Source organism: Xyrauchen texanus, chromosome 3 (assembly GCF_025860055.1).
Source record: "Xyrauchen texanus isolate HMW12.3.18 chromosome 3, RBS_HiC_50CHRs, whole genome shotgun sequence".
In the NCBI taxonomy this organism is placed as follows: domain Eukaryota; kingdom Metazoa; phylum Chordata; class Actinopteri; order Cypriniformes; family Catostomidae; genus Xyrauchen; species Xyrauchen texanus.
The window spans coordinates 35,103,557-35,126,595 of record NC_068278.1 but is presented as its reverse complement, the minus strand read 5'-3'; the positions used below and the strand labels follow the sequence as shown (position 1 = coordinate 35,126,595).

The 23,039-nt window shown below is 39.2% G+C and overlaps 1 protein-coding gene across 2 annotated transcripts in view; it reads right to left on the bottom strand.

The window, feature by feature from the left end:
* Positions 1-23,039, bottom strand: part of si:dkey-34e4.1 (carboxyl-terminal PDZ ligand of neuronal nitric oxide synthase protein) — an 82,044-nt gene that overhangs the window by 29,122 nt on the left and 29,883 nt on the right. For both annotated transcript variants that reach the window (XM_052094755.1, XM_052094763.1), the window contains exons 3-7: positions 18,291-18,383; positions 17,511-17,569; positions 11,903-12,011; positions 4,391-4,544; positions 3,808-3,953 (exon numbers count right to left, since the gene is read on the bottom strand). In XM_052094755.1, the coding sequence (XP_051950715.1) occupies positions 3,808-3,953; positions 4,391-4,544; positions 11,903-12,011; positions 17,511-17,569; positions 18,291-18,383 (561 nt within the window). The remainder of the gene's footprint in view (positions 1-3,807; positions 3,954-4,390; positions 4,545-11,902; positions 12,012-17,510; positions 17,570-18,290; positions 18,384-23,039) is intronic.

Below are 23,039 nucleotides of genomic sequence, written 5' to 3'. Positions count from 1 at the left end.
GATGTTGTTTGTGAGTGGTGCTCAAATATTGTGAAGGCTAAAAATAGCCACGAGTGTGTGTGTGTGTAAACAGAGCAGCGCCATTCACTAAAGCACTGGCGCTGCGCATACTATATATTTACTTATAAAACACAGCCTTTTGTGATTCACAGAGCTACTGCACGTCTTCAAGTGGTTTTGAATAAAATGCACAAGTCATATGAACTTCTTTAACTGTGTTTTTATGGTTCTTTTATGTAATTTTTTGAGCTTGACAGTAACAAACATGACAAGCACACAGTATCGGATTTGGATCGGGCTCGTTGGACTAATATCTGATCCATTTAAAAAAATTTACCGATCCAGGTATCGAATCAGTGCATCCCTATAAGTAAATGATTTTTACTTTCAGTTTTGGGTGAAGATTAATTGCACCAGCATTATCTTACTTTGACAATTAAGCACATCCCCCTCCTAATTCTCATTACCGTAATGAAAAACAATAAATAAAAATAACAAAAAATATTTATACAACATGGTAGTTGTCACGATCCCCTGTTGTCTGCCCCGTGTCTCACTTGTCAATTGTCATGCACAACACTTCCCATGATTCCCGGCCCTCATCACTGCCAGCCCTGTGTCATTGTGCTCACCTGATTGTCGTTTGTCATCATCATGTCTCCTGTGTATTTAAACCCTGCTGTTTCTCCATTTCCCTGTCGATCGTTGATGTTTGTGGATGCTTGTCTGTTAATATTATACGTGCTCTAAGTCAATGTTAATCCTGCCTGTGTACCCATTGGATGTCTTCCGTGTTTTTGTTTTATTTTTCCATTGTGGATATTTCCTTTGTTCCTGTTTTGTCTGTTTTCACGTTTCTTCAATAAAACCACTGCAAGTAGATCCTCGCCCCTCGTCTGCCTTAACCTACACTCATAACAGAATGATCGACCAAAAAAAATTGATCTAGCGGTGTTCCTCAAGGAGCTAACACAGGCGGACTTGTCAGTTCGGGAGCTCACCCACTTCTTCGCCAGCGTGGCCAGTTACACCGGCTGGGATAACAAGACCCTGAAGGAAGCATCCCGGTTCGGTGTACCCAAACACCGATGGTGGGATTTGCCGGAGACAGGAGACTACACCTGGCAGGAGTACGTGGGACTCGTCGTGAAGGAATTCGCTGCCGGGGAACCACCTCTCTTGATCCCGGCACCCGCCTCTGGGCTTTCTGCGGCAGTCACAGTCAGCAAGCCAGAACCTGTAGCCTCGACCGTCCCAGAGACAGCGCCAGTAGCCTCGACTGTCCCAGAGCCAGCGCCGGTAGCCATGACCGTCCTAGAGCCAGCACATCCCGAGCCTCCCAGGGCTCCGCCTCTCGAGCCTCCCAGGGCTCCGTCTCTCGAGCCTCCCAGGGCTCCGCCTCTCGAGCCACCCGAGCCTCCCAGGGCTCCGCCTCTCGAGCCTCCCAGGGCTCCGCCTCTCGAGCCTCCCAGGGCTCCGCCTTTCGAGCCTCTCGAGCCTCCCAGGGCTCCGCTTCTCGAGCCTCCCAGGGCTCCGCCCCTCGAGCCTTCCTCAGCTCCGCCCCTCGAGCCTCCCATGGCTTCAATTCCTGAGCCTTCCACGGCTCTGCCTCCCAGGGCTCCGCCCCCCGAGCCCCCCGAGCCTCCCAGGTCTCCACCTCCAGAGCCTCCTACGGCACCACCTCCTACGGCTCCGCCTCCAGAGCCTCCTATGGCTGCACCTCCAGAGCCTCCTATGGCTGCACCTCCAGAGCCTCCTACGGCTCTGCCTCCCAGCCTTCCACGGCTCTGCCTTCCATGGCTCCACCTCTAGAGCCTCCTACGGCGCCACCTCCCTCGGCTCTGCCTCCAGAGCCTTCCATGGCTCCGCCTCCAGAGCCGCCTATGGTGCCACCTCCCTCAGCTCCACCTCCAGAGCCTCCAAGGTCTCCGCCTCCAGAGCCTCCTACGGCGCCACCTCCCTTGGCTCCGCCTCCAGAGCCTCCTACAGTGCCACCTCCCTCGGCTCCACCTCCCAAGCCTTCCTCGGCTCCGCCTCCCTCAGCTCTGCCTCCGGAGCCTTCTACGACGTCATCTCCTGAGCAGTCCACGGCTCCGCCTACCTCGGCTCCGCCCTCGGAGTTCCCCATGGCTGTGGTCATGAGGCCGACTCCCAGACCTCCAGACCCTCTCTTTGCTCTGTGGCCAGCTCCCAGGCCACCTGACCCAGTCCTCGTCTTGTGGCCACCTTGGACTGCCTGTCTGCCCCGTGTGCCCCCCTTGGACTGCCTGCCTGCCCCTTGTGCCCCTTTGGACTGTCTGTTTGCCCCTTGTGCTCCCTTGGTCTGTCTGTTTTCCCCATTGTGCCCTCTTTGGTCTGCCTGCCCCCCTCACTCCTTGGACGATTTCTTTATTTTTTTTGGGGTATTCCCTTTTCATGTTTTTTGAGGAGCGTCTGGAAGCCGCTCCTTTGAGGGGGGGTTATGTCACGATCCCCTGTTGTCTGCCCCGTGTCTCACTTGTCAATTGTCATGCACTACACTTCCCATGATTCCCGGCCCTCATCACTGCCAGCCCTGTGTCATTGTGCTCACCTGATTGTCGTTTGTCATCATCATGTCTCCTGTGTATTTAAACCCTGCTGTTTCTCCATTCCCCTGTCGATCGTTGATGTTTGTGGATGCTTGTCTGTTATTATTATCCGTGCTCTCAGTCAATGTTAATCCTGCCTGTGTACCCATTGGATGTCTTCCGTGTTTTTGTTTTATTTTCCCATTGTGGATATTTCCTTTATTCCTGTTTTGTCTGTTTTCACGTTTCTTCAATAAAACCACTGCAAGTAGCATCCTCGCCCCTCGTCTGCCTTCACCTACACTCATAACAGTAGTACTGCACAAAATCATTGTTGTACTGCTTTTACAGAATGTTGATTTACACAAAAACATTTTTAATTAGTATTAGAGTAATGAGATTCTAATGAGCTTCATCTGAGACAATTATGAAAAATGTGTAGTTTATTCCCCATACAAACGTTAAGTACACATTTTTCTAACTTTATCTGTTTTTGTCTTTTTTGCTTCACATTTACAGATGTGATTAAATCTCAGAACTTGTTGCTTTGTTTCATGGCTTACAACTCTATATTGAAGAAATCCTTATGTAGAATATACATTGGAAAAATACTTCCGGAACCAAGGCGGCTGCAATACAATAGCTCTGATGTCATCAAAATAGTGCCACAATGGAAAAAAATATAATAATCTAAACGGTCCTAAAAATATGCTTAATTTTCTTAATGCATATTTTTATTTTTTTATTTCTTTAGTGGTTTTTAAAGGGCGCCTGAGGCCTGACATCTAGCTATCAAAGAGCTGAACTTGTCAAAGATTAAAAGAGGCATTCATTATTTTATCTTCTCCTTGCTCTCTCAGTTGAGGCTTACTGTATGAGTGAGGTTTTAGCTGTGAAAAAAAAGAAGAAAAAAAATGACATCTGTGCTAGCTAATTTCACTCTAGCACAACAAATTCCTGTCTCACTGGGACTATGTGATGCTAGCTTCAATTCAGAAAAGTTACATGTTAAGTTAAGTGGTTGAAGTCAGGCAAGGATTTTGAAAACTATTAGAGTGAAAATATTATGCAGGCCTGAGGCATTACAACAGCATCACAGATTACTGAGAAGGAGGAAAAGGGAGGAGATAACGGGGTAAAAAAAAAGGGAAGAAAGATAATGTGAAAGGGGCTTCAGCAGACTCAGCAGACATCTGTGGGGAGAAATGATGCAAGAGCCTCTCTTCTAAAAAGAAGCATATCTAGCAATCAATCTCACCTGGAGGGTTTGTCCAGGTTTCACCATGTTGAGCTCTGACAGGCTTTGAAGGATGTCATCCATAGCTTGCACACTGAGCTTTGCAGAATGTGACTCTGTTCCTGTTACATTATCCATTCCATGTTCCATTCCTACTGGCTGCCGACCTGTAAACAACAGCCGCATTTTGCCAAAAAAAGTGATGCACAATTAAAAAATAAGTGTTATACCAGGGGTCGGCAACCTTTTAGACATGATGTGCTATATACAATTTTTCTTGTTAATCAATGTGCTACATAACCCTCATTCCCTTGTTTCCTTCTATGCACAATCCCTCTTTTAAACAGTCACATTCTCTAATTTACTAATAATTTTTTGGAATGCAAAAAGAAGAAAAATGTAATCCAAGTCCATTACTGTTAGTTTTGGAGTGCTTGGATTCCCATTACTAAATAAGACACATTTGTCAATGATTACTCTTTATTATCTGCACTTTTAACATCACATTAGACGCATGATAGGACTTCTGTACTGACAGAGTCAAATATTTGATACAGTACGAGATGACATGCATTAGTGCTCTGCTGTGACAGCACAGTCTCACCTTCAGTGCTGGGCTCTTCTCCAGACTGATCACTCTGACCGTCTGCAGGGCTGTCTGGCTGCTCATCTACATTCTGCTCAGCATGCTGCAGACTCAGCTTATGGCACACCTCAAATGCCTGTCCCAACGTTCGCACTATCCGCATGGCCTGACTCTGAGAGAGGGAAGAGAGACTGAACTATAAAAATACAGACATTTAAATACACATAGAATCATTTTATACAAATAATTTCAAGTAATTATTTTATTACAATGTATAGAGCTTACTTATAAATTATACTGTACTTTTACTTGTTATACAAATATTTCTGGTCATATTATTGCAGGAAAGATTTGTCAAGTTTTTTTTTCTTGACCTTATCAAATGGAATAATTTTGTTGTTGTTTGCATTATTTTTCACATTGGGTTGAAGTTATTATAAGTATGGCTCATCGGGTTTTCCCCCGCATTATTCTCTTATCACGATTCAACTGTGTGCATTTTCCACGTGCATCTGCTTTCTATTTTTATTGTGATTAAACTGTGTGCATTTTCAGTGCACAGACTTTTTTCTCCTCTGTGTTACACAGATTATTGCATCGATTTCAAAGCACCGGTCAAGAACAACAAACAATTGCGTGAGGGATTCACATCGATCTCAAACCATAACCGCTCAGGAACAACCAACAACAACAAACAACTGCGGTAAGTCATGGCATCCTCTCATGTTATTTCTTCCTGCATTATATGTCACACGTTTACAATAGCCTCTTCTATCAACAGTGAAGGATTCACATGTGATAAATGTAAGGAATTAGTCAGGCTGACGGAGAAGTTTAATGAGTTAGAGACACGCATCTGAACGCTAGTGGAGGTCAGTGAGAAAGAGAAGTTATATGAATATATTTGTTTAAATGATGCAGAACGATAAACATCTCGGATCATTACCTCGTCTCTTGTATGCTACGATCTACACCACGCTATCGTTCAGATAGAACTATTCTTTCGACCGCCAAAGATAGCTTCACTAATAATCTTCCAGATCTATCTCATACACTCAGAAAACCCCAAAGCCAAGAAGAACTTGATGAAATAACAGAAAATATAAATACAGTCATCTCTAGCACTCTTAATAGTGTCACCCCCCCTTCAATTAAAGAAAAGGAATGAACAAAGCACTGCAGCATGGTATAATGATCACACTCATGCTCTCAAGACAGAAGCTCGGAAAATGGAGCACAAGTGGAAGAATACAAAATTTGAGGTATTTCGCAGTGCATGGAAGGATAGTGTCTGTAGTTATAGACAGGCACTAAAAGCTGCTAGGTCAGCATATTTTATTAAACTAATAGAAAATAACCACCACAATCCTAGGTGTTTATTCCGTACTGTGGCTAAACTGGTTAGGAATAAATCCTCAACAGAACCAGATATTACGTCACAGCTCAAGAGTAATGACTTCATGAATTTCTTTACTGATAAAATTGAAATAATCAGAAATAAAATTGGAATTATACAATCGTCTGTCATAGCACCTCAGAAAACAAGGAATGTCATAATTTTCCTCACGTGCAACTTCAATCCATTGCTGTCATAGGACATGAAGAGCAAACAAATCTTATCGAAACATCAAAAGCCACAACTAAGCTCTTAAAACGGATATTTCTTGTAATTTCAGAACCTCTTCTTAATATTATTAACTCCTCGCTATCCTTAGGACATGTCCCAAGAAACTTTAAAAACCGATTTCAAATCTCCCATTTATGTCTGAAAATACTAGAAAAGGTAGTATCCTCCCAAATATGTTCATTTATACAGAGAAATAGTATATATGAACAATTAGAATCAGGAATTAGGCCTCATCACAGTACAGAGACTGCACTTATCAGAGTTACAAATGACTTGCTCTTATTATCTGATCGCGCTGCATTTCTCTTCTAGTGCTTTTAGATCTTAGTGCTGCATTCGGCACTATAGATCACAACATTCTCTTGAATAGGCTAGAGAATTATGTTGGCATTTGTGGAGTTGCATTAGCATGGTTTAGGTCATATTAAGCAGAATGCTACCACTTTAATGTAAAACCATGTAATGAGGAATTGTCAAATCAAACAAAAGTAAAGTATGGAGTGCCACAGGGATCAGTTTTAGGGCCTCTGCTTTTCTCCTTGTAAATTCTTACCCTGGGAGATATTATCAGGAATCGTGGAATAAGTTTCTCCAAATTATCAGAGTATAAAGAAATAAAAGATTGGGTGGCCAGAAATTTCCTTCTACTCAATTCGGACAAAACAGAGGTACAAATTATTGGACCAAAAACCTCTAAAATAAGGTGCAAAAATATAATTTGTCTCTTGATGGATGTACTGTTACATCATCTTCAACAGTGAAGAACTTAGGTGTTATATTTTATACCAATCTGTCCTTTGAAAATCGAAAAACCCATGTTTGTAGAACAGCGTTCTTCCACCTAAGAAATATTGCTAAATTACGACACATGCTCTCTGTTGCTGATGCCGAAAAACAAATTCATGCATTCGTGACCTCAAGACTAGATTATTGTAATGCATTACTGGGAGGATGTCCAGCAAGATCAATAAATAAACTTCAATTGGTTCAAAATGCAGCAGCCAGAGTACTGACAAGAATCAAGAAATATGATCACATTAGCCACATTTTGTCATTGTTAAACTGGCTACCTATTAAATTTCATATTCATTTAAAAATTTTGTTTACTACATACAAAGTTTTGAATGGTCTAGCTCCGCAGTATTTAAGTGACCTTCTACCATGCTATATTCCATCACATTCATTACGATCGCAAAATTCTGCCCTGTTATTATTTCCTAGCATATTAAAATCCACATAAGAATTGCTCTTATCATCTGATCGTGGCTGCATTACCTTTTCAAATATGAAAAAGTAGATCCTTTTCATATTTGGCTCCTAAACTATGGAATAGTCTCCCTAGCACTGTTCGAGATGCAGACACACTCAATCAGTTTAATTCTAGATAGTGTTGTCAAAATATTCGGTACTTCGGTACCAAGTCGGTACTAAAAAAAAACTCAGCGCTTTCCTCATGAAAGCGCTGAGACATGGCGACCGCCGGCGCTGCTGTGGTGACTGCTCTTGTTGATAAGAAAGGAGGAAAGAGCCATGTGTGGAAATATTTCGGATTTGCGGCTGATAACGAGGGGAACATCATAGATCACTTGCAAACGATGTCATCGAAGTTTTCTCTCAAAAGCAGGAAACACATCAAACTTGATAAAACACCTTAAAGACCGACACCCGGATCTAATGAAAGAGTTCAAGCAGGTAAGTTTCAAATTAATTTCAAATTTAGAGGTTCTGTTTTGAGTTATATACCATATTTTAATTTGAATGTCGGATTGAAATAAACACAATGTTAGCCGTGTAGTAAATCATTAGCATAACATTACGTGGTGCAGCTAACGCAAATATAATGAGTGTTAGAATTAAGCTTCTTTATTAACTATTTAATGCTACTATACATTTTATTAGGGTTAAAAAAAAAAACAGGAGGACATGAAGGTTTTTTTTCTAAATGACACACCAGAGGTTTTTTTAAATGACCTGTATGCATTTGTTGATGATGGTTGATGATGTGAAGCAAAGTCTCCTGGATGAGGTGAGGAAAATGGGCAATGAAGGAAGTGCATCTCGGGTGTCTGGAGGAGAGTCAAGTCAAGAAGTCAGGCCATCAAAAAAATCCAAAAATGACCTGAAGCATCTGCTTTCCTCCATACAAGGGGAAAAGAAAGAAAAAGGAGAACCAACATCCTCAAGTCAAGCACATCTTTCTGCAAGTGACGAGTTAAACGGTGAATTCTTGGTGTACGGTCAGATGCCTGAGGTCAGTGCTGAGGATGATCCACTTTCCTGGTGGAAAACAAATATGGGTACACTACCTCAACTATCACAGTTTGGCAGGAAGTATCTGTGCATTGCTGCATCAAGCTGTTCATCTGAAAGAGTGTTCAGTACTGCAGGGTATATTGTTAGCCCAAGACGCTCAAGACTGAGTCAGGAACATGCTGATATGTTAGTGTTTCTTTCAGAAAATCTGGAAATGGCAAAGAAAGTAACTTAAGGAATAAATGTAACTGTAGGCCAGTATTGTTTTGGGTGAAACTTTAAGCATAGATTAGAAACTTGTATCTAGTTATTTAATTACTCAAACGTTTACAATCCTTGGCTTGATATACTTAAATTATGCCATTGTTTTTTTTTGTGCTTTTTTTACAATAATATTTTAGTTTATAAATTGTTGTTCAGTCATGGCATATTTTGTTTAATTTATAAAAATGTTTAAGTTTATAAATATAACACTGAATGTTTATTCAGTCATGGCTTATTGTTGTGTTTTTTATGTGTGTAATTTATTTTCATTTATTAGTTGTGGAAAAACTTGAAACACAATTTTAAATAAGTATAAAGAATGGCATTGTTTACCTTTATTAATAAAAATAGTGTGTTGTTCATTTAGCATGTTTTTGTGTTTTGCTTTGGTACCGAGAACCATGGATTTTTTTCTTGTAAATTTAGTCTAAATTAAACTTTGGTTTGGTACCGAGAACCGTGGATTTTCACTGGTATCGGTACCGAATACTGAAATTTTGGTACCGTGACAACACTAATTCTAGACTAAAGACTCATCTATTTAGCCAGGCATATACCTAATTTATCCTTCAACTCACAATTAGGCTGCTTTAGTTAGGTCTGCCATAACCAGAAACATTGATCACGATCTATAAATCTGCAATAAATTTAATGGAACCTATACTAATATTATTTTATTTGTTTCCCTGTCTCAACCTCGGGACTCCTATTCTGAGGTCACCAGAACCGGCTGGATCCAGCTCCATTCCTGCTTCGTGTTGGACTCCACTTCTATGTGTCGCTGAGTGATGATGACTAATAGCAGCCGGTGCCAGCCAAACATCACTTCAGTCTATTATGATGGACTTCAGAGGATGAACTGATGCCAGCTCCAATCATAAGACATGGGATACTTCATATGCCACAGCCTGAACCTTGGATTTAGGATGAACCTCACCGAAATTACCGGCTGGTTGAACTGTGATGCACCTCACTGATCTCTGCCTGCATCACCTCGGCCTAATGATGGACTACACTCTTGAAATGGAATAAATAAACTATAAATTAATTGCCAACAAAACCCTTCATCAGCCAACTAACCAGGACAATTGCATCTATGTGAATATCTGCAGTTAATCCAGGATGGACTTCAAAGACATTGGTCATTAATCTTACAGTTCATACAAAATTTTTGTTTTGTTTAAGCACTGGCCCTTAACAGTTACTTAGTTTAATTATTTTAAACCATGAATTGCACTATACATAAGTACTATTGGCATTGTATTCATGATGTTAGCCAGAGGGAACTGGCTCCCACAGTGAGTCTGGTTTCTCCCAAGGTTATTTTTCTCCATTAACCAACATCTTATGGAGTTTTATGTTCCTTGCAACAGTCACCTTCGGCTTGCTCACTGGGGTTATAAATACAATTATTATTTAATTACTTATTTTTAAATACAATGCAAAATCGTATTTTATCTAATTACACAATGATGACTAAGACATTATAGATATTACAGTTTTATCTTCTGTTAACCCTCTGGGGTCGACAGATGCGCCGGCTGGTCCTGCTGGATTTTTCCGTCATTACAGCAGAAACAACTTAAAATACTCTGCCATTTTGGGGCATACAGATAAGTGTAAGACATCATTAGAGACTATAATAGGTATATTTATTTAGACTTTTATTTGTGTACCCTCACAATAACAACAAAACCTTGTGCTTTTGTAAAATAAAGAAAATATAAAGGGTGAGCTTTCAGCAATCTCTGTGTGCGCGAGCATATTTCTGAAACACAAAAATTAACTGAAACTCTGCGAATACTTATCACACAAACATGACACATGTGACTAAAGAAAGCTTAAAATGTCTACTTTTAAATAAAACAATTCAAATTTAAAACAAATATTCTCCTGCAATGTAATCTGTATGAAATAAAGTGATGTACAGTTTCTCCTGGCTCAGCTAATTATCCCTAATGTGATCACACCCACGGGCAGAGAGCGCTATTCATACGCAAATGTGCTGAGACCATCAATGCAAATGGTACACGCCCCGACTATGCCTTAAAAATGTCAAGTTCATTAACATTTCTGTGCATTTGGAAGATCGCACGATACACAAGCGAGGAAACTTTTTAGTTACATTTAAAAGCTGTTTTGGCTAAAGCAAGTATTTAAATTGTGTGCTGTATGATATAAATATGATATGTAATATGATACAAAAATAATATGAAAGTTTAACTAGTGTTTATGCTGCCTCATTATCATCAACAAAGCTTGCAAATATGTGTTCAGGTTAAATGAGTAAAATGCACTTTAAATATGCCCATATTAGAAAATCAGCATATTATAATGATTTCTGAAGGATCATGTGACACTGAAGACTGCAGTATGAAAAAGTAATGATGCTGGGAATTCAGCTTTGATCCCAAATTGCATTTTACAATATATTCAAACAGAAAACAGTTCTTTTAAATTGTAAAAAGAGTTTACAATATCACATGTTTTTACTGTATTTTGGATCAAATAAATGCAGTCTCAGTGAGCAGAAGAGACTTCTTTTAAATGGTAGTGTAGGTCTAAAATTAAGTAAAGTCTTTAAGTAAACAAAATGTATAGTCAGATTACTTCTTTTAACTTAAAACTTGATTTTGATCATTAAGTGATCACATTCCTCAGTGATAGGCCCAGGGGAGGGATCTTTGTCTCCTCAGGTGTGAAACACATCAATATTCATGTTAATTCACACCTCCTCGCATATGACCTTTCTAACACTAAAAGTGTCTTACAAAAGTTAAATTACTATATTGATCAGGATGGTTTTCACATCATTTTGTAGTAAAAACTCTAGGCTACAAGATCCAGGCTTGTGGACAAATGTTTAGTATGTGTTATATGGCCTTATTTAAATTACTTAAAATTTTAGTTTTTTCAAAAACCATGCATAAACTTTATTTTCTCAAAAATACAAATATGTACATACATGTTGCTCACATATTATTGTAGCTCAGTTTTTTGCTGAATACAGTATTATCAGACATTTGCCATTAATATGTTTTTAAGCAACTGAAAAAAGCACAAATGTCAAGGCATGTCAAAACTTCTCCAGGGTCCAAAACACCCTCAGACCCCAGAGGGTTAATGCCTGATCTTCTGTAAAGCTGTTTTGAAATGATGTGTGTTGTGAAAGGTGCTATAAAAATAAAAATGACTTGACTTGACTATAGGGGCTTTGTATCTAAATTGTAAACATGAACAAAGAGCAGAGTGAGAACAGAAGAGGAGACTAATGGTTGAATAGTATGAAGGTTAAGGCCCTCTACAAATGTCATCACTTGCTCAAGGGTCACATGATATTAATCACTGGTCTGGAGAGACAGAGAGGTGAGAGGCTACTGCTCTACCTTCTTTTTGGACTTGAACACATTGCATCTGAACAAGTTGCTTGATCCATCACGAGCAATGTAGCTGAAAATCTTCAGATCCTGAGAATCATGAGATACATAGAAGATCCTGAGAGGAAACAAAGGCAAAAGAGAAGAGGAATAAAAGCAAAAGACAGAAGAAAATAGTGTTTAAGTCCTATAAAACAAAAAATGCATGATATGTGTATTGAAAAACAGTCTAAACCTTAATGTAAAGGCTGTCAATCAATTCATTTTTTTATTAAATTAATTACATGATGTGCTGATTAATTAATAAAATTTATCACAATGACTGTAATAAGAAATATCAATATTTGCAGAGAAAGGCATCCAAATAAAATAATTTAATAAACAATCAAATAATTACATTATATTTAAAGTAACTTTAAAAAGAATAATTCAGATAATTAAAATACAGTATATGTTTTTTGGCTGATGGATAAAACATTAATTAGGCAATACAAAAAGTGGCTTTAGAACATATTCAATTGTTTATTTCAGATAACTGAACATAAGCATAACAATGGCCTACAGTCCACAGCAATCCATTTTGCAAATTAACTCTTCAATCTGTCTGAGTTAGACTTAGGCCCTGTCCCAAATGGCACAGTTGATCTGGACATGTGACTTTCATTTGCGAATGTCTGCGAATTCCACAAGACCATAGGGTGTCCCATTTGATATTTAAGTAATCAGAAGGGTGCTCACGAACCCTTACTTTGCGAACATGATGCGCACTTCGGCTTAGCCCACAATGGTGCAAGCTCCATAGCTGTCTACTACCAACAGTCCATGCTACATATACTTTTGACCAATCACAGCGGACTGGAATTTGTGCCAGAGTAAAAATCATGCCGGTTGAGACAATCATTCATCAGTCATTTAGGACAACCATTGGTGGTTTGACAATTAATTTGTTTATAACTAATCGCTGCACTGGAGAACTTCATTGCCAACAAGTTAAAGAGAGGATAACATTAGAGCAAACATCAGCTGTTTGAATGGTTAAAACAATGTTCCCTATCTGTCACTCACTTGATGTTGTATCGATGTAGTGACACTAGGGGTCGCCCTTGGGAGCCCAAAACACTTCAGATCTTTGAAAAAAGGCCAATGGGAATTGTCGAGTGGAATTTGCATGCACTCCCCCGGATATACGGACATAAAAGGAGCTGGCTCACAACCACTCATTCAGATTTGTTCTTCGGAGCAGAGCGATTGTGTTCAGCGAGCTGAATTCCTCCACCGATCCATTCACCTCTACAAAAAGCTGTTGGATTTATGGCACATTACAGCGGCTTCTCCCCCTTGTGCATCCGTGGAGTGCAGAGAATGTCTCTTGGTGCTTCAGCAGTCTAATAGAGTATGTTCTTCCTCTAAAATAGTATATTTCCTTCTAAAAGAGTGGCACTCATGGAGAGCGTCTTTTAAAAGATGCCTTTCCGTTTGTGTATAATTCCTGGTTGCAGTCGTTATCTCTCTGCTTCCGACGGCCACGATCGCTGCCTCACATGATTGGGCACTGCCCACGTGGAGACAGTGTTCATAGACGGGTCGTGTTCTCACTGCGAGAACATGACCATGGCAACCCTCTGATGAAGGAAAGCCACCCCAGCGGCTCCCCGCCCTGGTCCTTCAACCCATGGATATGCTTCGGTTAGCACTGGGGGCGATTTGGGGATTCCAATGGGAGCTGCTCTGCCGGATGCCCACGGACCTCCCATTCCCCAGGATGCTCGTTTGCCCCAGTTGAGTTCTGCGATGAGACCACCGGCTCATCTCAGGGTGAGTTCGAGATCTCATTCGGGGCTCACGAAGCAGATGAGCTCTCGATTGCAGCATCGGAGAGCGGGCTGGTTTAGTCTGACATCAAGGACTCGACAGGGCTCTCACCTTCGGGTGAGGTCGCCCCTTTGCGGCCCGACACGGAGATGATGGCCATGCTTGCCCGGGGGCTGGAGTGGAACTCTCTACCCTGCCCTGAACTTGATGATTGGTTCCTGGGCCCCTGCCTGCGGGGTGCACAATAGTTCAACTGCAAAATGTGCCGCAATATGGAACAAAGCCCATCAATCTGCTGCATGAAACTTGACATAAAACTTGATACAACTGTTCCTGGTGTGACTCGGTGGATCAGTGATATTTGAAAATATTCTGCTCTTTTAGAATATTGTCCCTACTCAAAAGCATGTCACATATAATAAAATTATATATTTTATATTTATATGATATAAAATTTGGTTGAAAGTAATCCAAAAGTAATCGGATTAGATTACACAAAATGTAATATCTGAGATTACATTACTGATTGCAATTTTTGTCATGTAATTTGTAATTCACATGTAATCCGCCCAGCAATGTGCACACTGATATATATTATCTACCGTTCAATGTGTTCATTGTGAACATGGATATACATAATATACAATGACATTCTAAAATTACATTTAAAAAGACAAGACTTTAATTTATTTTATTTCTACCCCTTTTTCTCTCTCCCTTTGTTTTACATAATTCAAAGATTTCATATGACAAAAAATAAATAAATAAACATTGTTAATAGTAATGAAGCATACAGGCGCTATTTGGCTTTGTAAGGCAGTGTTTTATGTTACTGCTGAACAACAAACACATTTGACCTGTAATATTTTAAATAATATTTTCTTTAATTTCAGATGGCAAATGCTTTGAAGAAGATACCAGTGTGTGAGAAATTTATTAAAGTATCGCCACTGAAAGTGATACTTACTAAAGTTCAACACTAAATTGAGTGACATTTTTTATATCAAATTTTAAAAAGTATCGGCCGATTAATCGGCTATCGGCCTGTTTTCCCACCTCAGTTATCAGTGTCTGCTTAACATATTATCGGTCGACCGCTAATTTTCAGTTTCATATTAAATTTCACATTACAGCTGAATAGTTTATTAGGGGATGTTTTGCATTCATAAAAGTAAGTTACTTAGCTAATCTTTTGCTATCATTGTTTCAAAGAGGATTTTAGTATTAAAATAAGTAGTCTCTATTTAAGTAGCAATGTTCTGCCTAATGGTGCTATACACTGATGAGCCAAAACATTAAGACCACCTGCCTAGTATGCTGCTGGTCCTTCGTGTGCCATCAAAACAGCTCCGACCCACCAAGGCATGGACTCTACACGACCCCTAAAGGTGTTCTGTGGTATCTGGCACCGAGACATTAGCTAGCAGATCCTTCAAGTCCTGTAAGTTGCGAGGTGGAGCCATCCCACAGATGGTCAATCGGATTGAGATCTGGGGAATTTGGAGGCCACGGTAACACCTAGAACTTTTCATCATGTTCTTCAAACCATTCCCGAACAATGTGTGCAGTGTGCCAGGGCGCATTTTCCTGCCATCAGGAATACCATTGCCATGAAGGGGTGTGCCTGGTCTGCAACTATGTTTGGTAGGGGGCACGTGTCAAAGTGACATCCATATGAATGGCCGGACCCAGGTTTTCCCAGAAAAACATTGCCCAGAGCATCACACTCCCTCCACTGACATGTTGTTTTCCCACAGTGCATCCTGGTGCAATCACTTCCCCAGGTAAATGGCACACACTTAATTCACTTAATTCATGTAAAAGAAAATGGTACTTATCAGACCAGATAACCTTCTTCCACTTCTCCAAGGTCCAGTTCCAGCACTTGCATGCCCATTGTAGATGCTTTCGACAGTGGACAAGGGTCATCATGGGCACTCTGACCAGTCTCCAGCTACACAGCCCCATACGCAGCTGGGTGTGATGCACTGTGTGCTGTGACAAATTCCTCCCGTAACCATCAAAAGTTTCTGTGACTTGTGCCACAGTAGACCTGTCGGTTTGGACCAGATGGGATGGCCTTCATTCATCACTGGTTTGTGGTTGGTCCCTTCTCGAACCACTGTTGGTATGTACTCACCACTGCTGAAAGGGAGCACCCCATGCCTTGATGCTCTGCCCCAGTCAACAGGCCATAACAATTTGGTCCTTGTCAGAGTCGATCAGGTCTTCACTCCTGCCCATTTCTCCTGCATTCAACACATTGGCTACAAGAACTGATTGTTCATTTAACAATCAAATCTACCCAGACCTTGACATGTGGCCTTGTTAGGAGATGATCAACGTTATTCGCTTCACATTTGAGTGTTCATGATGTTTTAGGTTATCGGTATATTTACAGTATCTGAAGAAGTGTGTATATAAATATTATGATTTTTCGATCTGTGAGACATATGTTTTCCTTTCTATACATTTGACAGTTCTAAGCATTTGTACAACTATCCAGTTGTCGGAGCCATGTTTGTTTGTTTTCTAAATATTAAAAAAATTATAATTTTGCTGTTGCGCTTTGCATTTCAAAGGTTCATGATAAAATCTTGTAATGCTTTTGTCAGTGTGTTACTTGGAATTATTTAATAAAAACAAATATTCAACAGTGAATTTAAAGTGTGTTCCTTTACCCTATCAATGTCATGACTTTTTATCATAATAATTTACAAGTAAAAAAATAAAATAAATTATGAATAACGCTGGTGCATCCTGCTGGATTTTTTCGTCATTACAGAAGAAACAACTTAAAATGTTCCATCATTTTGGGGCATACAGATAAGTGTAAGACATCATTAGAGACTATAAGTAGAGAGTAAAAACTCTAGGCTACAAAATCCAGTTCTCAAAAGGCTTGTGGAAAAATGTTTAGTATGTGTTATATGGCTTTATTTCAATGACTTAAAATGTTTGTTTTTTAAAAAAACATGCATAAACGTTATTTTCTCAAAAATACAAACATGTACACACATGTTGCTCACATATTATTGTAGCCCAGTTTGTGCTGAATACAGTGTTATCAGACATTAGCCATTAATATGTTTTTAAGCAACTGAAAAAATCATAAATGTCAAGGCATGTCAAAACTTCTCCAGGGCCCAAAACACCATCAGGCCCCAGAGGGTTAAGGTGGTATTGCGCTTACTGCCCTCTGCTGATTAAGACTTGTAAAAACATAAAGGTGAACATTCCTTGTAATTGTCTGGAGACATAATTAATTGTGTAAAAAAAAACAACAACACACTATTCAGTAATCATAATGAATTAATGTATTAAATCGACATCCTTTATCAATACATTATGTTGAAAGACATTATATGGTGTTGAAATGTATTTAGGAATATTTGCAAGTTTCTTTACTTAGGGCATTTTGCCCCTCATACAAGACACTTCATCAATGGATATTTCTGGTCATTTAACCCAGTAAAACAATTGAATCACTCATGATATACCAGTATATGTCGTATTTTTGATTCTGGTCTTCACCAAGGGATGCCACCAGGTTTCTTAACTACCTTAACCAGCAAGACTTCCTTGGTCAACCATCTTCATCATAAAGACCATGTTGGTTGACTAGTTTCACAAACTAAGTTTTGCTGGCTATGTTGGTCCACTAGCTATACCAGCACCAAACCAGTATTAACCAGAATAAACCATTTTGGACCAGCATGGAAATTAAATTGATGCTGCTCTTTGCAGCAGGGGAGTTATGGTTGTGTGTTACATGAACAAGTAGAAAGTGACAGCTTTGTCTCACCTGTATATGGGGTCGAGCATAACCATCATCTTGCTCTCATTCCACGTCCACTCTTTCATCTAGAGGTCAAAAGAGAGCAAAGGTCAGAGATCTTCATAAAAAGTTAAAAGCAGATTCTTACATACTCTGTGAACTGGGCGTGAACGAAGTGTGAGCAACGCATTGCGTTTGGGATTTCACATTGGCTACGTCTCTTTTCTAGGTTCCTATGGCAACGGCCGGCAGTCACATGCACTTGTTTATCAGCACACTTGGTCAAGGCAAGTCAGTCTACTCAGCAGTCATCTTTGGAATGCTCTCAGGCAGGCTGGGCATCTGTTTTCTTTGTAAACCATTGACATAAATGTACAGTTTATATCTACTTGAATTGGGAAAGACTGAAATTTCCAAAAAGGTTGGTCAATATGCAGACCTATAAATTGTAGTGTATAGTTGGTTCAGTTTATATATTGTTTATTTGTATTTACGTCTTTTCCAATACCGAGTTCAGCGTTAGTCGCCCGGCAAAAATAGGCTCAGTGCCAAAACTATCCGCTCACTGCTGCGTCTGGGACGATTCACCTCGCAATTCATGCTTGCAATGTGATGGGTGTCATCTGTTAATATGGGCGGCGAAACGAAAACGCTCATGGAGGATAAGTGAAACTGCCGTTATTGTGCACCAAGAGAAAAGTATAAACTTCTAACTAGTTAGGACTGCAACATTCATAAAGAATAATTAAATTCACATAAAGTAAGTGTTTCATGTCAGAGGTGTAGGGTTGATGGCGTCTCACATACCTTGGGTTTCTTGCGCAGCAACACTCTGACTCCATCCACTGAGATCACTATGCTCACTTTCTTCTTCTTGACACTCTTTGCCTTGAACTCATACTGCAAGAAGGAAATGCATGAAGTCATTGAAATGCATGAAAATACTTCTTCCAAGACCAATTAAAGAGCCAAAATCACTTGCCTAACCCAACTTAAAGATGAAATGTGTAATATTGTGAAATATTGCTGTGTCAGGCTGGTTGAGATGCCCAAAAAAGAGAACAATGTTTTTATAGTGCCACAGTATTTAAAATGTTTGGGGATTCAACCTACGCATTGCTTACTTATAGTTATCTCTGCATATTGAGCTGGGATAGTAATGAATTGTAATCGATCTTGTCTTCCTTGTATTTAGATGAATTTACTGTTTACAAACAAATGCTCTGCCCCACCACTTCCGGGTCCATTTGGAAGCCCGGGTTTTGGAAGCCCTGTACATTTTTTCATACTGCTATCCAGGTCTTACATGAATACAGAAATGCTGCATAGTGCATTACTAATATGAGTAGTAGTATGTATTTCTGAAGCCAGTTTGCCCTTAATAAGGCTCAAGGTCTAGAATACAAGTAACACAGCATGTTATGAATGCTAAAGTGTATCCAAGCACGTCATTGTTGTCGGTACTGATATACATAAATTCAGGGTGTGGAGTCTCCTTAAAGTGGATGAAGCTTTCCTGACTGGCCATGTGTTTCAAAACCTTGCAGATGGAGAGTCTGCCATGTAGGCTTGAAGAGTTGTATTGTAGGAAATTATGTGAGCTGTGAGCAATACTTTATTATCTTTAGATGAATTAGAAACACAAGACAAAAGCTGACTCAAATGCCTCTACAAGTCTAACAGCTAGGAGGGTGTGCCAATTCTTGGCTTAATGCCTTAAGGACATGTACTAGTATCTCTTTAAGTATGCACACATTACTGCATTTATGACTGAACACTCTGTGCTACTACTTTAAAGTTTTTCCCATGAACTCACTTAAATATGCTGCAATGCACAAAACTTGTCAAAAAGCCAAGATGTCAAAATTGAACAAAAACATCTATTTTTTTATTATTTACGTTTTGTGTCAACATTAATTTCAGGAGTCTGTAATTTGTTTAAGAATGCAATTGGAATCTTTCATTGCTCTTCTGCAAAGTGCATTCAATTATTTAAGATTTGCTATGGCGAATGTTCTGTGCACATAAACATTTTAGAGGAAAAAAAAGCATTGCAGTTGGTATTCCAAAAAACAAAACAATTAACAAAGGGTTAAACTTTAAATTTCATTCAGGATTAAGATCTGAATCCAGCCATCTGCTATAATCTTGTCTTGGTTTTATTTCTAATTTCCATTTCATTAAGAAACATCTGCATAGTGGTTTAAAAGTTGACAAAGCCCACCACCCCCCTCACTTACCACTTAATGACATGCCTTACAGATCTCTCAATGCCTCTTGCTTTGCAACTTTAGTGATTTAAGATGCCAAAACATGAAAATAAAACTACAAATGACATTAAGAAAATCCTCAAATGCAATTATTCAGCAACTCAATAGTCCATAAACCTAATTCCCTTATTTTAGAAATTATAGCTTATATGCAAAAGTCAAATAAGATTAAGACTATGATTAAAGATTACAACATACTAATCAAATTTATATTTCATTTTTTTTCTAGATCATTGAAATAGATTAAATTAAGGAATAACTTTTAGAAGATGTTAAAATAATATATGTCAAAGAGCTGCTGGTCTGTGTGAATCTGTACAAATCATGACCACATCAATTTTAGCCATTTGACCAAAACACTTTCCAAGCAGAAAATAACTGAAAATAACTCTGAAAATAAGATTTAATGCTATATCCAAATACCCAGCAGTGCTGCAACTACAGATAACAAACCTTGAAACTCTTGAATACTTTCAGACAAGCATTTCAAGAAAGTCTACAGAAAGTCTAAAGTGCATTCTAGTTCAAAATTCATCCACACAATTACACTTAGTAATGCTTGTTCACCCAAAAATAAGAATTCTCTCATAATTTTCTCACCCTCATGCCATCCCAGACTTCCTTCTGCTGGAAACAAACAAACATTTTTAGAAGAGTATTTTAGCTCTCTAGGTCCATACAATGCAAGTGACTGATGGCCAGAACTTTGAAGCTCCAAAAATCACACGAAGGCAGCATAAAAGTAATCCATAAAACTCCAGTGGTTCAATAAACAATATGTCTTTAGAAGTGATATGTAAAGTGTGGGTGAGAAACAGATCAATATTTAAGTCCTGTTTTTATTATAAATTTCCACTTTTACATTCTTTAAGAATTTGAATTTTTGGATTCAAGTTAGAGTTTTTTGGTCAGTGTGTCAAGGAAGTAACAGTATCGGCCACTTAATAAAAATATGTAAAACATCTGGCGTCTTTTTTTCACAAAACAATGAAAAAGCTTTAACTTTAATTTTAACCTTTCCTTCTCTTTGTGGAATTTCACCTTTGGCCCAAGGGTTGTGATAATTACTTCCATAACCACTGGGAACGACCTTGAAATTGTGATGCAGAGAGTGAGTTAGTGCCTCAAGCTCGTCTACTTGATTGGGATTTCCGCTTGACTTCAGACCAGTGGAGAATGTGTGTCATTTTGATAGTGTGTGTGTACAAGAGGAAGTGAGTGAGAGAGAGCAATGGAGAGGGAGGGAAAGAGAGAACACTGAATGGACTTCCAAACTAATTTCTTGGAAGTGGAGTCACCATAGTGACCTGCTGGGAGTGGGATGTGGGCCAATCAGTTTATCTTGCACCACCCCATGGGCATGATTTAATAACCTTTACTGGGCTATTTGCTGGTGCTCCAAAATGCTTTTATATTTCATGTGGAGTTTAGAAACAGTGTGTGTCTGTGTATGCTTGAAAGGTGGAGTGCATTTAAAAATTTTAAAAGAGAGAGAGAATGAGCAAGAAAACAAAAGCATATGTTGCATGACGCATGAAGCAGTTTTCTCCATCAAGTTGATTTCAACAAGTCATCCTTTATATATGTATTGCACACATCCACATATACATGCACACTCACACATCTTTGTCATACAGTGCAAAACATGTAAATGAAACAAAATTTTACAACTATACTGTAGCTACAGCATGCATGCACACATCACCCAGACTTGACGAAGATGTTGATAAGGGCATTTGCTTGACTGAGTAGATGAGTTGTGTGCTGACAGGAACTCCCAAGGGTACCCATGTCACTAGCAACAACAACGTAGGCCATTAGAGACGAGTACATGTGTTGAAGAGTGTGTATCATGTGAGTGTAAAAGAAAATAATAGAAAGATTGCTGACTTTGAATATCCCTGTAACCTACTGATGTGCATGGATGTGTGTGCTTGTACGTGTATAAAAAATCTTTATCGGTCCACCACTAGTTTAGGCCTAAAAATAAATTGTCACTTTATTATAGCCCCACCAGTGAATGAATTAAAAACAGAACAGTAACAGGTGTGTGCACAGTTGCTTGTTTGAGTGTACAAGGGTATGTTTAAGTGTATTCATATAAAATGGCTTAGTTCCCTCTGTTTAATGGAGTAAAGTGTTTGGGTGTGTGTTCTTTAAGGGCATGTGTTCACACAGAAGGACAACTCCGAAAACAAGGCCAGTATGAGGGCACCATCTGTTCCCTGAAAGAGACATACAAGAGTGTGTGCATATATGTGCTTATGTTTGAACAACAATGCCAACAACAATGTCCATGTCATATGTGCATTCATATTTAATTTGAGTTGAGTATTAAATATTAAGGATTATGGCTTTAAAAATTAAGGGCACGTCTTTGTTATATCAAGCTCCTATGAAATCTTAAAAATATTGATTATACCAGTTTTATTTGACCATTATATGTATTTCTTCATATCTGCCTCATATGACAAAACAGTCATTTGCCCTTTCAGACCAGTGCTGCATCACTGTGTCCTAAACAGGGTGCACTGGACACTGTATGATTTTTATGCTCTTTTACGATTGTTACTTGTCAGACTGTAAGATATGATCCAGGTGAGATCTTGGATAAAAGCCATGGCAAACTTTCAACTATAATATACACATTGTAGCCAAGACTTTGGTTCCAGTCATCGCGATTGACACCATTGACTGGGTGTTTTATCTGATCTGGCTATCATGGTAGCAGTCACACTGCAGAATGTCATTGAAGGAAAAGATTTATTGCAAAGGCAAATAATCAGCCAAAAAACGTACTTATTCCCAATTATGTCATCTGTAACCGAGTTCATTTTTGTGCTGATAAGCAATCAAAAGTTATAGCATTACAAATATAATTTTTCCTAATGTCCAAAAATGTCTCCAAGTATCCAAAATATCTCCAAACAAACAAAATATAATAATTGTTCATAAGAAGTACTTACACATGCAAATACAACAATGACTCTCTCCCCAAAGCATGCAGGCATGAGTTACAAGATTTCATTCAGTTTCATTCTGTGTCATTTCAGCCATATATTTTTTCAATAATAGTTGAATTAGCACGTCACATGGTGCAATTTTTGTCACTTAGCCCGATTTTTACAGCACATGGACAACAGAGCAACCGGTGTTCGTGTCTACCATCGCCAGACACTGTTAAAATATAAGATTCATGCAACAACCAAGCTGCATGATGATCTGCAGGAGTTGCTACACGAACTCGGCTTGCTGCGGAGACCAGGCCTCCAGTCCTCGGCGTCGC